This window comes from Grampus griseus (genome assembly GCF_964374135.1).
Source record: "Grampus griseus genome assembly, chromosome: 4".
Classification (NCBI taxonomy): domain Eukaryota; kingdom Metazoa; phylum Chordata; class Mammalia; order Artiodactyla; family Delphinidae; genus Grampus; species Grampus griseus.
This window is the reverse complement of record NC_138997.1, coordinates 92332574-92346616: the sequence shown is the minus strand read 5'-3', so window position 1 is coordinate 92346616 and position 14043 is coordinate 92332574. Positions and strand designations below refer to the sequence as shown.

General features: G+C 41.2%; 1 protein-coding gene across 3 annotated transcripts in view; it reads right to left on the bottom strand.

Moving 5' to 3' along the window:
• Positions 1–14043, bottom strand: part of SEL1L3 (SEL1L family member 3) — an 85114-nt gene that overhangs the window by 10488 nt on the left and 60583 nt on the right. For 2 of the 3 annotated variants that reach the window (XM_082653247.1, XM_082653246.1), the window contains exons 16-19: positions 13567–13650; positions 5832–5922; positions 5615–5699; positions 4391–4500 (exon numbers count right to left, since the gene is read on the bottom strand). In XM_082653247.1, the coding sequence (XP_082509373.1) occupies positions 4391–4500; positions 5615–5699; positions 5832–5922; positions 13567–13650 (370 nt within the window). Of the gene's footprint in view, positions 1–4390; positions 4501–5175; positions 5315–5614; positions 5700–5831; positions 5923–13566; positions 13651–14043 lie in introns of those variants that run through there. The other variant, XM_082653248.1, reaches the window with a different exon arrangement.

Sequence of the window (14043 nt, the reverse complement as noted above, 5' to 3'; positions counted from 1 at the left end):
ACAACCTCTAGATTTTTTTTTTTTCAGTCCCTAGAGCCAGATGGTTTTGTCATCTTCACTGATGAATTGTTTCCCTAAATATATGCATCTGAGGAACTTATTTGCAGAAGAACCAGGAGGCTTTCAGAGGACGCTGTGTCCCATCTGCTCAGAAGCCAGCCACTGGGGGAATCTGTCCTTTCCTGTTCATTCTCTCGAAACAGAACTCGCTGGAAAACGTGCCCTTGTATCATCAACAAACCCAGAATATCGACTCAAAGGCAGTGTCCGTCACTCACAGACTATACCCTGGGTCACCATCGGTATGTCAGAATTCTAACAAATGTGGCTGTGTGTGTCCTCGGGGCTGACATTCTAAGAGGAGAGGACCTCTGATGCGCACAGTAACGTGCAAGTGTTTGTCCGATCTTTCCTAGGGCAGCGAGGAAAACCTCCTCACCTGATTCCTCTTGGTACAGACCCTCCACTCTGGTACGCTTCCCCACCTCCCTCTCATTATATATCTTGTTCTTGACCCACAGAGGTAGGACCTGCCTTACGGGGCTGTGCAGGTCCAGTAAAATAACACAGTTAAGAGCCTGATGGTTGAAGTGCTTCATAGAAGATGGACACTATTATAGGACCTGGAGGAGATGCACTGTCCATCATGAGCTGAGCACGTGGCCAGACCAAGAAATAAACAAAACATGATGTGTCACTTATTATTACGGCTTTACAAATTCCACTGAATTGTTGCCCTTCAAAGAATGCATAGTCACGCTTTAATGACTTATATCCTCCCCTTCCTTTCATTTAGTTGATTCTAAATAAAAATCACCATCCCCCAGGTTGTAAAACTGCAGGAGTCTCACAAGCAGGCTATGTGATGATCATGATAAAAATAACAGCAGCTGGCATTTTCTGAGTGATGCTATATATGAGGGTTTGTTCTGTTTTATATATATATTCACTTAATCCTCACAACAACGAATTGAGATAGATTCTGTTATCCTCTATACTATTATTACTAGGAAGCTGAGGCACAGAGAAGTTAAGGAATTTGCCCTAGGTCATACAGATGGAAAGGGGATTCAAATGTAAGCAGACGGGATTCAGAGCCTCAAATCTTAAGTTCCACCTTGCTGCTAAATAACCTCTAAATAGATACAAGTATTAGGTGTCTTAAAATTTCACACACACACAAGCAGAAAATAGACTGTTTCTCCACTTTTTGAAAGAAAGGCTCTCTTAAAACTCGAGGTATTAGAAGAAAAGAAGAAAATGACTTTATAAAATTTTAAAGTCTCTGAACAATGGAAAAATAACAAGATTAAAATAAATTGGAAAATGGACTAGGGGAATATTTGTATGCATTGTAATAGCTTAAGGTTCATTATCTACTGGGCAAATGTATAAAGAACTAATTATAATTTAAATTAAAAATATCAAAACTCCAATAGATAAGCAGACAAAGAGTAAGAATAGAGAATTCACGTAAGAAAATATAAAGGGTAAATTATCATAGATGAGTATATGTAAAAGTGTCCATCCCCAGTAGTAGTCAAATACATACAATTTGAAACAATAAGCAAGGAGCAACTTATAATCATTCAATTACCAAATTAAGTCACGAAAACATCCAGTGCTGACAAGATTTCAGTGATCCTTTTATACTAAGCACTGCTTGGTGATACATTAACTGGGAAACAGTTTCAGAAAGTAAATCGGCAATATACTATTATTATGTAACCATGAAACCATTTAGACTGTTTGACTTAGCAACGCCATCCCTCAGATTATAAAGAGATTATTCAAACGGAGGTAAAAGATGGAAACATGAGAATGTTCATGGTAGCACTTGCTATAATTGCAACACAATAGGAAATGACCTTCACGTCTTCCTTAACGGACTATAAATCCCATGAAGGCAAAAATATTGTCTATCTTTTAATCTTGCGTCCCCACCACTAAGCGATGTCTAAGACAGGGCAGGACTACATAAACATGTGTCAAATCCATCAATAAATTAGCAAACAAGACAATAGATGTCCATTAAAAGATAAAACAATAAATGACAGTCTATCCGCTCAGCAGGATATGGGGCAGCAGTTAAGAGTAATAATTACAGAGACCATGCAATAGAATGCACCCATTCCTACAATACGTGAGAAGAAGCAGATTTTTCAAGTGGCCCGTGTGCTCTAGTTACCATTAAAGAGACCCACTAGCCTGTGGCTGGGACTAGAAAGGGACATGAAGACTGAAGGAATTAAAAAAAAAGAAAGAAAATCCAAAGGAAGAAAGCCCCTGACATGGAACTGTGGGTGCATTCTTTGATTTGTTTTCTCTTTAAAAATTATTCTTGGGCTTCCCTGGTGGCGCAGTGGTTAAGAATCCGCCTGCCAATGCAGGGGACATGGGTTCGAGCCCTGGTCCGGGAGGATCCCACATGCCGCAGAGCAACTAAGCCTGTGCGTCACAACTACTGAGCCTGTGCTCTAGAGCCCGCGAGCCACAGCTACTGAGCCCGCGTGCTGCAACTATTGAAGCCTGCGTGCCTAGAGCCCGTGCTCCGCAACAAGAGAAGCCACCACAATGAGAAGCCCACACACCACAACGAAGAGTAGCCCCCGCTCGCCTCAGTTAGAGAAAGCTCGTGCACAGCAACAAAGACCCAACACAGTCAAAAATAAATAAATAAAATAAATGTTTATTTAAAAAAAACTATTCTTTAACGTTTTTATAACATCATCTTGTGAAAAAATTAAAAATCAGAACTGAAAAAAAAAAATTAGGTCCAGGCCTAATTTTGAGTAACAACATAAATCATCTAGCGGAGTTTGGCTCACCAGCAAATCCTTTTAGTACCAACTCCTATTTCATTCCAGAAGAAATAATAAAAGGATAGATCATATCCACTAAGCATACTCAGTGCTGGGCTTGGTGCTTTACGTCCAACATCTCATTTAATCCTTGTAACCTATGAGGTGGATGTTATTATTATCCCCAGTTCACACATGAGAAAACAAAGAGTCAGTGATTGAGTGGCTTGCCATATACAAATAGCTGTGAAGGCACAAAGATGTGGGGTAAAAGCAAAAGTAGTACCTCCTTTAAAAAAAAAGACTAAGATAGGGATGAGTTTCCAACTTTTGCTTTGTGATCAGATCACAAATCACACAGGAGATCTGTGGCATAAGAGGGTAACAGCTATTCCAGCTTCCATCACGAAACAGCCCTGAGATCCTCACAAGAGAAGTCCAATTAGCAAATGTAGAAGGAAGGAGAGAAACAGAAAACCATCATTGGCACACTACAGTTAGTTGTTGCAGGCAAGATTTACTGAAGGATACTGAAATCAGTGGGCAGAAGTTGGAGGAGAAATCAAATATTTGCATCATTGCAAATTATCTCCCCAAGATATCTACGAATTAGAAAGAGAAAAATATTAACTTTACATGGGAGAAACCTAGTAGAAACCACCTTCACCGAGTGATTGAGATCAGCTTCACCAATAAAAAGACATAGTGACACTATGTACACCACATATGATACGCTGAGAAGGACATATAACATCTGGGCTATCCTTGCCCCAAATGCATAATCTCAGTCTATTCACGAGAAAACAGAAGACAGGGCCAAACCGAGGGCCATTCTACAAAATATCTGACCAGTATTCTTCAAAGGTATCAACGTCATGAAAGACAAGCAAAGACAGAAACCGTCCCAGATCGAAGAGGACTCAAGAAATATGACAACTAAATGCAATGTGGGATCCTGGAACAGAAAAATAATGTTAGTGGAAAAACTAGTGAAATACAAATAAAGTCTGAAATGTAGTTGATGGTACTGAACCAACACTGATTTCTCAGTTTGATAATGATACTGTGGCTATGCAACTTTTCTATAACTCTACAAATATTCCAAAATAAGAAGTCTCCCCCACCCAAAAAAAAAAAGGTCACTGAGAGCAAAGTCCTATCACTAAACTATTGGCTCAGCTATGCAAGCAAACTACTTCCCATTTTGACCACTTCCAATTGCTTGAGTTCCTTCCTACCTGGTGAGCTAGTTTGATGGAATCTGGTAGAAAGACTCCTGGGTTTGGAGCCAGGAGACCTGGGTTTAGGCTCTGACTGCTTCACCTACTACCTGCTTGTCTGGCCTTGAGCAACTTATCACCTTGTCACAATCTTGATGTTCTTTACTATAAAATAGGTCTAATTATCCCCACTCCCACGAGGTTGCTGTGAGAATGGCAGGGGAAACATAGTAAGTGCTCAATAAAGGTTCGCCATTCTGGCTAGTGTTCTCAGAGAGGTTTTGTGAGGGGCTCGTGAACACGGATGAGAAGTGACTTTGCAACCTCACAAAGAAGCATCACCAGGGGCTCATTTCTGTTGCCGTTTACCTGTGAGTCTCCATCCAGCGCTGCTTGGGCATACATCTGCACAGACAACTCAAGGTCTTGTGATTGGTTTTGGTGACCATAGTAGTAAAGGTCTCCCATTTTCAAATACGCTGCAGGACAAAAAGGACAAGTGGTTTTATTTCAGACCGACCTTTTAAATGATTGGTCCATTTGCATGACTGCGAGTTTTTCCCACCCGAATCTGGATACAGGTACATCTTTAGGCTTCCTTGACGTGGGGAGGGAAAAAAAGATTATTGCACTGAGCACTCCCATTTCTAGACACATTTTCTTGCTTCGCTGGGTAGCTCTCCTAAATGGGTCTGTTTGTGAGAATCATAGTCTGCAACATCACAGCCCCAACAGCCAAGGTTGTTTGGGGCACCGAGATTTTGCTGCCTGGGTTTGATGACTGATGTGTATTTCTTTACTCTGTTTAAGCCATATATGTTATCTTTCCTCTGAGGAAAAAGTTTTGTTTGAGTGTATGTATCACTCAACGTCCAATCAGAATAGAATCTTCTTCAGGTAGTTCAAAAAAGGGATTTTAACACTGGGAACTGGTTACCAGGGTGTTGGAAGAGTTGAAAGGGCAAATGCGGAACAGTAGGCAACCCAGAGATTAGCAATGCAGGAAGCCACTACCTTCCTAGGCCTGGGGGCCAGCTGAGACCACAGAGGATGGACGGCCAGGCAGGAGTTGGAACCATGGAAATGCAGCCATTGCCAGAGACACAGCCCAAAGCAGAGAGAAGGGGAGAAATACTTGGGCTTCTCACCTCCTCCTACCCTGCAATCTCCTGCCAGCGCCTCCCATTGGCTGAAAATAATCAGATGTCACTGGGCAAAGGAGTCTGGGAACTGTAGTTACTGAAGGTCAGCCCTCTATCACACAGGGCAGAGCCAGGAAGACAGGGAATCCATCTGAGGGCAAAAAGGCAAAAGGCTGGCGCAGAGAATCTCTCCCGAATAGCTTTTTCTTTTGAATTCTCGCTGATTCCTTAGAAATGATGGGTCCAAGCATTCGATAGACAATGGATGAAGAGAAATGTATTGCTTGAGATTGAGAGCAGAGTTTAGGGAAGATCTTAATAGCCGAGATTTTTCACTCTGTTTCTTAATTGTTTAGAAATATTACACCACACAAAGCTGTTAGATGTTCCCTGTTACTAAAGATTAAAAGCCTCCAATGCTTCAAGTTAGCACCCATTTCTCTATACATACCAAATGAAGGAGCATCGATTTGAAAAACAGAGAAATTATAGTATCTCCAAACACAATTAACATCCAAGTACCTCTTGGCCAGGTCCTAAGGGGATGAAGGGGGAGAAAAAGTTAACTCATTAATATTTCTGCCAAGTGATTAATTTTGCCTCCATAAAACCCAATTCATTATCCTTAACCTTAGAGCTTCTAGTCTGAGGAGAATACATTTACTTACTGGCCTCTCCTCACAGATGTGAGCTAAATTTGTCTGTGACACTTCAATTCCAGTTTCTGCTGCTAAAACATAATACAGCAAAGCTTCGTGCCTAAAAATAGATGATTAATAATAAATTTCATAGAGTGGCTCTTACTAATACTCACAGAGAGCTTTATATTCACACGTAAGAGGGCACAAAATAAGCAGTTTTTTTAAAACCACAAAATCATGAGGTTTTTTTTTTTTTTTTTAAATAAATACTGTTGTTAAAAATACTGCATGCACTGATTTATTTTCTCTCTTAAAAGGCTGAACTCACAGATAAGGTTGGGGAGCTAGTTGATACAACAGCTACCTCTACTGGCCGAATGGTACGTCGCGTGCTGGCTGGGGCGCTGTCTATTAGCTTTGGGTCCTTGAAATCCTTCCATCTTCCATCCTCGCTTAGAGGAGATAAGTGGTATTAAGAAATAGCTCTGCACTTTTGGGTCCTGTTTTGTGAAGGGCTTTATGGGGCTTACGACTCTGAACAAGCTTAATTAAAGCTGAGCTTCTGTGGTACATCAGAAGTTTGGCAAAGGAGAGGCAGTTTGCAAGGGGCTTGATACCAATGGCCAAAAACACATCTGAAAAAAGTAAATATTCGACACCACTGGTAATTGAATAATTGCGAGACAATGAGACCACTTTTCATTTGTTGAGACTGGCACCTGATTCATAATACAGATGACGGCAAGAGCTTGGGGGAAAATGGACCTATTCCTACAACCACTGTTAGTGGGAAGCCAATTAATGGGATAGTTAGAGGTGAGGACTCTTACGAATGTACATACCACCTGGCCCAACAGTTCTGCCTCATGAGGGTTTATTCTAAGAAAGAATCAGAAACATGTGCAAAGATTCTGGGGCAACAGAGGTCATGGCAGAGCTGTTTCTATGAATTGGGGGAAAAAAAGAAACAAATATCTGAAAATCAGTGACTAGTTCAATTAACCCATGGCTCAGCCACTTTCAGACGAGGCCCTTAAAAATGACGTTGAAGAGTATTCAAAGATGTAGAAAAATGTCTATGCCAAAGTTTCCGCTGTGTAAAAAAAAACAAAAAAACAAAAAAACAGGATAAAACACAGTGCAATTTCATTTTTGTAAAACAAAAATAAAACTGAATCCACACATGTACACACACACGCGAATACATATATGCAGGAAAAAAAAATCTACCAAAATGCTAACGGTACTTATCTCTAGGTGGTGAGAAGGCAAGTGGTTTTTATTTTCTTTTTAATTCTCTGATTTCCTCCATTTTAACCATAAATTGTTGTTTCTAAAGCTTATTTTCATTTTCCGTAGCTAATATTAAGCGCTATTTCTTAATTTTAGCTCCATCTAGGAGACGGTTTAAGAAAGGGTGGGGGGAGGTTGGGTTGGGGGAATAAGTAAGCAGATCCAAACGTCATCTTTTCTACAAGGCTAAAGCATCTCCTGGCAGGCCATCCCGTGGGGACAGAGGGAGGTGACTGGGGGGTCAAATCAGGACAGGCAGACCTTCAATCAGACATACTGCAGGTCACGGCCATGTGGCTGCTGAGTGCGCTGTTTCCTGGCCTCCGAGATACCCAAGGCAGCCGACCAATTAGGCATGACTCATGCTAAAGAGACAAGGCTGGCTAAGCAGCTTCCCCTGCGAGGACAAGTCACATCAGAGAACCACAACTGCAACGGCAACAACACAAAAGACCCCCAGACATTTTCTTACATAGCTTGCAAGTATCGTGTTTGGTGACAAGAAACCTCGGAGCAGACCCCAAATGGGGGAACTAAATTTGAGGGAAGTTCGGCAGAAAGACTCCATCCTTCTACAATTAGGTCCCGTTCCAAAGGTCTTATAATCTCAAACACTCAGGTTTGCCCCAGTGCCTCAGTTTCCCCCACTGGATGGATGAGGGAAGGAGATGGTGTAGACTTGCCGGCCCAAGGTCAGATATCAGGTCGGCTCTCTCTGCTGCCATAACTGGATGAAATGGGGTTCCTATAACTGCAATGTAATAAAATGAGGTTTTCTTAGATAGCAGTTGGGCAGACTGTTAGAATTTTGGAGTGGAGGACACAAGGTTGACACTTCCTGTAAGAACAGTCACTAGGATAAATTTTATAAAGACAATACCTTGCCTCTAAAGTTACTTGGAAGATGGGGGAGAGAAGGGAGGAACACATTTTATAGGAAGACTTCAATTGACCAATTATTGTATAAGCCGGGAGGAAATCTCACAGAATTCTCAAGTATTTCCTTTGAGGAAGCACTGAAATCACCAAAGAGATGTCTAAAAATATTGATGTCAATAGAAACACTGAACAGAAATCCACCTCTGCCTTCCGTCTTGCAGAAGCCGTCAGCAGAGGCCGTAGACTCCAAAACCACCACCATCTGTTTTCATATATTGAAGTGTGAACTCTAGGCAAGGGTCAGAACACTGAAGAACAGACTTTCTCACCTTAAGACTTCGGAGACATGACACTTCTGCAGAAACCCTATCTGCACTTAGCCTCCTAGCACTTTGCTCTTACTTGTGTCTCAACTGAGTCTGCCTGAAAATATTAATTACAGATATTTCTATCCTTATATTCATGGAATAAACATTTGCTCAGTATGGGCTCTGTGCAGGAGGACCAAAGCCACAAAACGGTACTGTTCTTCTGAGAATTTCCTCAAGGTTTAGGAAGCTACCAGAGGTCAGCTTTATTTCCGATGCACTGAAGTGAAATAGTCCCCAGTCAGTCATTCTGATGGGGGGTGGGGGGCTGGGCAGGGATGCAGAGAGGAGGGGATTTAGAGTAAAGGATGTGTGTAGGGGCACACTTGCTACCCTCCCACTTCAGACTCGGCACATCCATTTATAGAACTTTTATAACGATACTTCTTAATAATCAATCCTTTGGCTGCTTTCTGTGAATTGTGAATTTGAGTAACTCTGAGCAGTTTCTCAAACAATTCTATTGTTTTCTCTGGGTTCTTTTCTGCCAATGTCTAAAGCAGCCCAAACTGGAAGGATAAAAAAAGAATCCTGGGGTCTCAGTGGAATTTAGGACCCTGCTCTAAGGCAAAAAGATGAATCTCTTTCAAGTGGAATCTTGCATGCCTGCTTGTCTTGCCTCAAGCTTACTAGAATCTGGCTAACCTCCTGGGTTAATTAAGTATTTGGGGTATATTTAAGACCAAGGACAGTAAAACACTTAGCTCACAGATGAAACACAAAGAGGGGTAAGACAGAGAGAAATGAAACACGACAGGCGACCTCTCCTTATCGGACTTCTCCTGGTGTCCGAGGATAGCCTCGGGCATGATAACATTATCTTCAGTATTTTGCCTAAACAGCAAAATGCCCTTTTTTTTTCATTCACGCTCCTCTTTCAAACTATCCCACATAAATTTGGGAACAACACAGAAAAACACAAGCTCATCAAACTGACACATGTAATTTGAAAATAACGTCCAGAATAAATTCACTCACAGAAAATGAAAAAAGGGGATGGACTTGGGACATTGATGGATGACTTAGTTCTATTATAACAAAATAGATGGGACCCAAAAAATTCCACGTTGCGGTGTGGGGAAGCCAACGCTCATATATTTCCAATTTAACCCCTGAGGCATCTGGAGGCCCCGAGAGAAGGAAGAGAGAAAAGCACTTTTTCTCAAATATATTTTGACAAAGATAGTCCCACTATAATGGATACTAAGTGTTTCTTCCTGTTGATAGAAAATGGTCTCAAGTCCAGATTAAGACATATCTTTAACAATACTTAGCATCAGCATCAAAATTGGCAAGGATATGAAAAAACAGATATTTATATGCGGTTGATAGGACCGTACATTGGTCAAATATTTTGGAAAACAGTTGGCATTATCTTGTAAAGTTGAACATATGGTTAGCCTGTGACCCCACTCCTAAGTTCATATTTTAGAGAAACTTTTCCTATTTGTGGCAGGATATGCATAAAAAATGTTCACGGCCACACTGTCCTTAAAAAAAGATGGGAAACAACCCAAATGCAAGTTATTATGAGAATTGGTAAATAAATTGTGGTATATGACAGCAGTGAAAAGGAATGACCTACAGGTACATGTATCAAAAGATATGAATCTCAGAAACATCAGGTGAAGTAAACAATAACAAAGAAAAGCAGTGAAGAATTATATGTAATAGGATTCTAATGATATGAAGCTCAGAAACAAGTCCAATCTATTGCTTAGATTTGCTATATCCATATATAGCAAAACTATAAAGAAAGCAAGGGGCGGAGCAACCATAAGATTCAGGACAATGGTTAGTTCTGGATATTGGCGCCACAGGTGGGTTTAATATGGGAGGAACATGCAGGGGGCTTCGACAGTTCATTTTCTTAAATAGGGTGGTAGGGCTATAGGTGTTCATTTTATTGTTCGTTTATGCTCTGGAACTTACATACATATCACCTACTATTTGGTATGTATCAATTACCGTGTGATAAAAGAAGGGAAAACAACTTACCTGGCTCAGGTCACAGCTCCAGCTCAAAAGCTCAGCTCCTTTAACCTGGATTCTGAACTAGCTCCCCCTTTCATGTTCTCCCTTCTCTTCACCATCATTCACAGAGGTTTGGTTAGGAATCTCGTAACCCAGCTCTGTCATGTCACTACCCTCTCCCAAAGCCATCAAGGGCTCCCCACTGCTCCAGAAGCTGAGTAAAAAGTATATGACCTGCTATTTAAAGTCCCATAATGCAGCACCTCTTTGGTCTTGTCATATCGCACTCCCTTTTACAAATTTTACCCTCAAGGTAAACTGGTGGCTTAAAAATTTCTAGACATACCCTGAATTTTCCTATTTCTTTGTTTTTGTTCCTGTGATTCCCTTCACTAGAAGTGTTGTTCTCTGCATGACTAAGTGGAAATTCCACCCATCCCCCAAGGCCATATCATCTGTTACCTCCGTTATAAAGGCTGACCTAAGTCCCCCAAACCAGGTAGCATCTTTCCTTCCTCCAAATCCCCGATGCTCTTTATATACTGCTCATGGCTCTGGAGTTACAGTTGTTCTGTCTATTTGCCTTAATTCATTCTCTCAGTAGTTTTTGAGTACTTTCCAGTTGCCATTAAGTGCTGGGCACTGGGATACACATCACAGGGCAATCCACAAGGAAACAGCCATCATGACCCATCCAAGGACAAAAGGGAGTAAGGAGTTAAGCAGGATTTCTGGGCAGAGGGAACAGCAAGTGCAAAGGCCCAGAGGTCAGAGAGAATATGAGGCATCTGAGAAACTGCAGGTAGTTTAGTACCAGGAAGAGATGAGGCAGCAGGCTTCCCCAGCCCTACTTGTGGCATCCCCTGCAGCTACGGCAAGGCACCCTGCCTTTAAATGTACCCACTAAAATCTGCTGAACTCAACCCAAACTCACCAACAGTGTAGACCACGTATAATCCTTAGCTCCCCCTCCCTCCAAATCAATCATGTGATGTGGCTGAATGTTCTAAGAAAGACAGCAGGCCATGAAATCTTAATTCCTCTTGACTTTCACAGCAAATTTTTAAATGCACTCCCTGAAGTGCTTTGTGATTTTAAATTCAAAAGTCGGCAAGAAGGATAAGCTATTAGCAGATACTCTCTTTGTGGGAAAGTGTCAGACATCTTGGGGTGTGTGTGTGTGTGTGTGTGTGTGTGTGTGTGTGTGTTGGGGGGTGTTTACAGATATGCTCTCCCTTTGGGAAAACCCCACATATAAACATTTTGATATCTGAATGCTTAGTTTCCCCTAAGAAGTTGTGGGGAGTAAAGGGTGGGAAATTTGGAGGATGAGAAGTAGAAATGGGCAAAAGTCAAATTTGGGAAACGTTCAAATTTCATGAACTGAAGCTTACTTGGGAAACAAATAAAACAGCCCACAAACTGTAAGGTGTATCAATTGGAAAATGATCATTTCATTAAAAAATAGAACTACCATATGACCCAGCAATCCCACTACTGGGCATATACCCTGAGAAAACCAAAATTCAAAAAGAGTCATGTACCAAAATGTTCATTGCAGCTCTATTTACAATAGCACGGAGATGGAAACAACCTAAGTGCCCATCATCGGATGAATGGATAAAGAAGATGTGGTACATATATACAATGGAATATTACTCAGCCATAAAAAGAAACGAAATTGAGCTAGTTGTAATGAGGTGGATAGACCTAGAGTCTGTCATACAGAGTGAAGTAAGTCAGAAAGAAAAAGACAAATACTGTATGCTAACACATATATATGGAATTTAAGAAGAAAAAAAAATGTCATGAAGAACCTAGGGGTAAGACAGGAATAAAGACACAGACCTACTGGAGAACGGACTTGAGGATATGGGGAGGGGGAAGGGTGAGCTGTGACAGGGCGAGAGAGAGTCATGGACGTATACACACTAACAAACGTAAGGTAGATAGCTAGTGGGAAGCAGCCGCATGGCACAGGGAGATCAGCTCGGTGCTTTGTGACCGCCTGGAGGGGTGGGATAGGGAGGGTGGGAGGGAGGGAGACGCAAGCGGGAAGAGATATGGGAATATATGTATATATATAAGTGATTCATTTTGTTGTGAAGCTGAAACTAACATACCATTGTAAAGCAATTATACTCCAATAAAGATGTTAAAAAAAAAATTTCTTTCTGATTATGCAAAGTAAGGCCACAGATGATAAACTTTTAAAAGATGATAATAATAAACATTGTTATTCAGTGCTGTTTTCCCTGGGCTCATTTTCCCTGAATTTCCTAATTTGAGATTCTCATTCACTGAGGTGCTATCTGCTAATTACGTGGGCACCCATGGACCAGAGAAGAAAATGGCACTCTCTTGGACTTATATTTTAATTATTGATTGAGGTTCGGATCCGAGTAGGATCAGTGATAGGTGTGCTCTAATGTCTTTGAAGCAGTGGACCGATGGGATATGTGCTGATTTGCATATCCTTTTTAGTTATTATGGAAATACCCAGATCATTTAGGCAATAAACGAGCCAAGAAAATATGGCCCAAGGAAAAGTAAGACAGAATTCGAGGGCTTACAGAAGAAAACAGAAAGACGGACTCAGGTAGAGCTTGGAGAAGTGTGCGCTTATTTGTAAAATCAAGTAACTGCAAATAGGGGGCATTTACAAGTCCTCATGTGCAGGGTCTCATCCCATTCAGCACAGGATGAAATTTGCTAACTCCATCAGAAGAAGCTTAGAAAGAGTGAGTCTGTTTGGCTGTGACACTGGAGGTCTGGTGAGTGACTTCCAGAAATCCTAGGGAAGATGCGATAAAATATCTACCGGAAGATGTAGCCTGAGCCCTAAACACACTGCTTTCGCTCCTTCCCACAAACAAGGTGGAAATCCTGGACTTTCTGTGGCCTGCCAGTGAGAGGCAGAGGGTCAGCTAGGATCCCCTGTGCTGTCTCCAGACTCTGAAAGCAAGAAGAGCAAGCTTGAAGGGAAGAGAAGTCAACGTACCCATGTGTCTCTCAATTTGATGAATACGGATGCTCCCTCTAGAGGACTAATTTTTGTGTATAATTAAACATGGAAATGCTGTGTTTTCTAATCAACAGCCAATCAGTCGGTGATACTCTGAATATCATTACCGGGAGGCTGTGATTTCCCTGCAAATTGCTTTTTCGGTTTCATTTTAAGACTCCATCTCATAAGACTACACTGACAGATTGAAAGGTAAGGACTGAGAAAGTTCAATCTAACTTACCACGAGCCCTCCAGGTAGGCGTTGAGGCCTTTGCGAATGACGTGGCCCAAGTAGCCATTTTTCTCGGCTACATGCTTTGTCCATCTGCAAAGGAAACAGAAGAGAACATATCCAAACTATGGCAAATTAAATAATTGCTTTTGACTTCGTATGATTTCAATAAATCCCACTTGGGGAATATTTTGCTTCTTAGAATTTTTATGGAGCAACAAACCAGAACTGAATGTTAAGAAGATAAAGAAAGATACATTTTGAGAGCCTTGCATTCAGTGCCGTTTCTAATGAATGCTTAGGAGTTGTCATTTTGGGGAAAAAAAGATGTGAAAAGTACCTAATGAAAAATGTCTACTAACATGGAAAAAGATAATCTTTATTAAGAGTTCTAGCAAGTTGATTTCAGAAGGACAGCTCTTCCTAAACAAAGACTCCAAAGAGAGACATTGCCAAAAAGATTAAATCAATAGAGTACCTGACGGG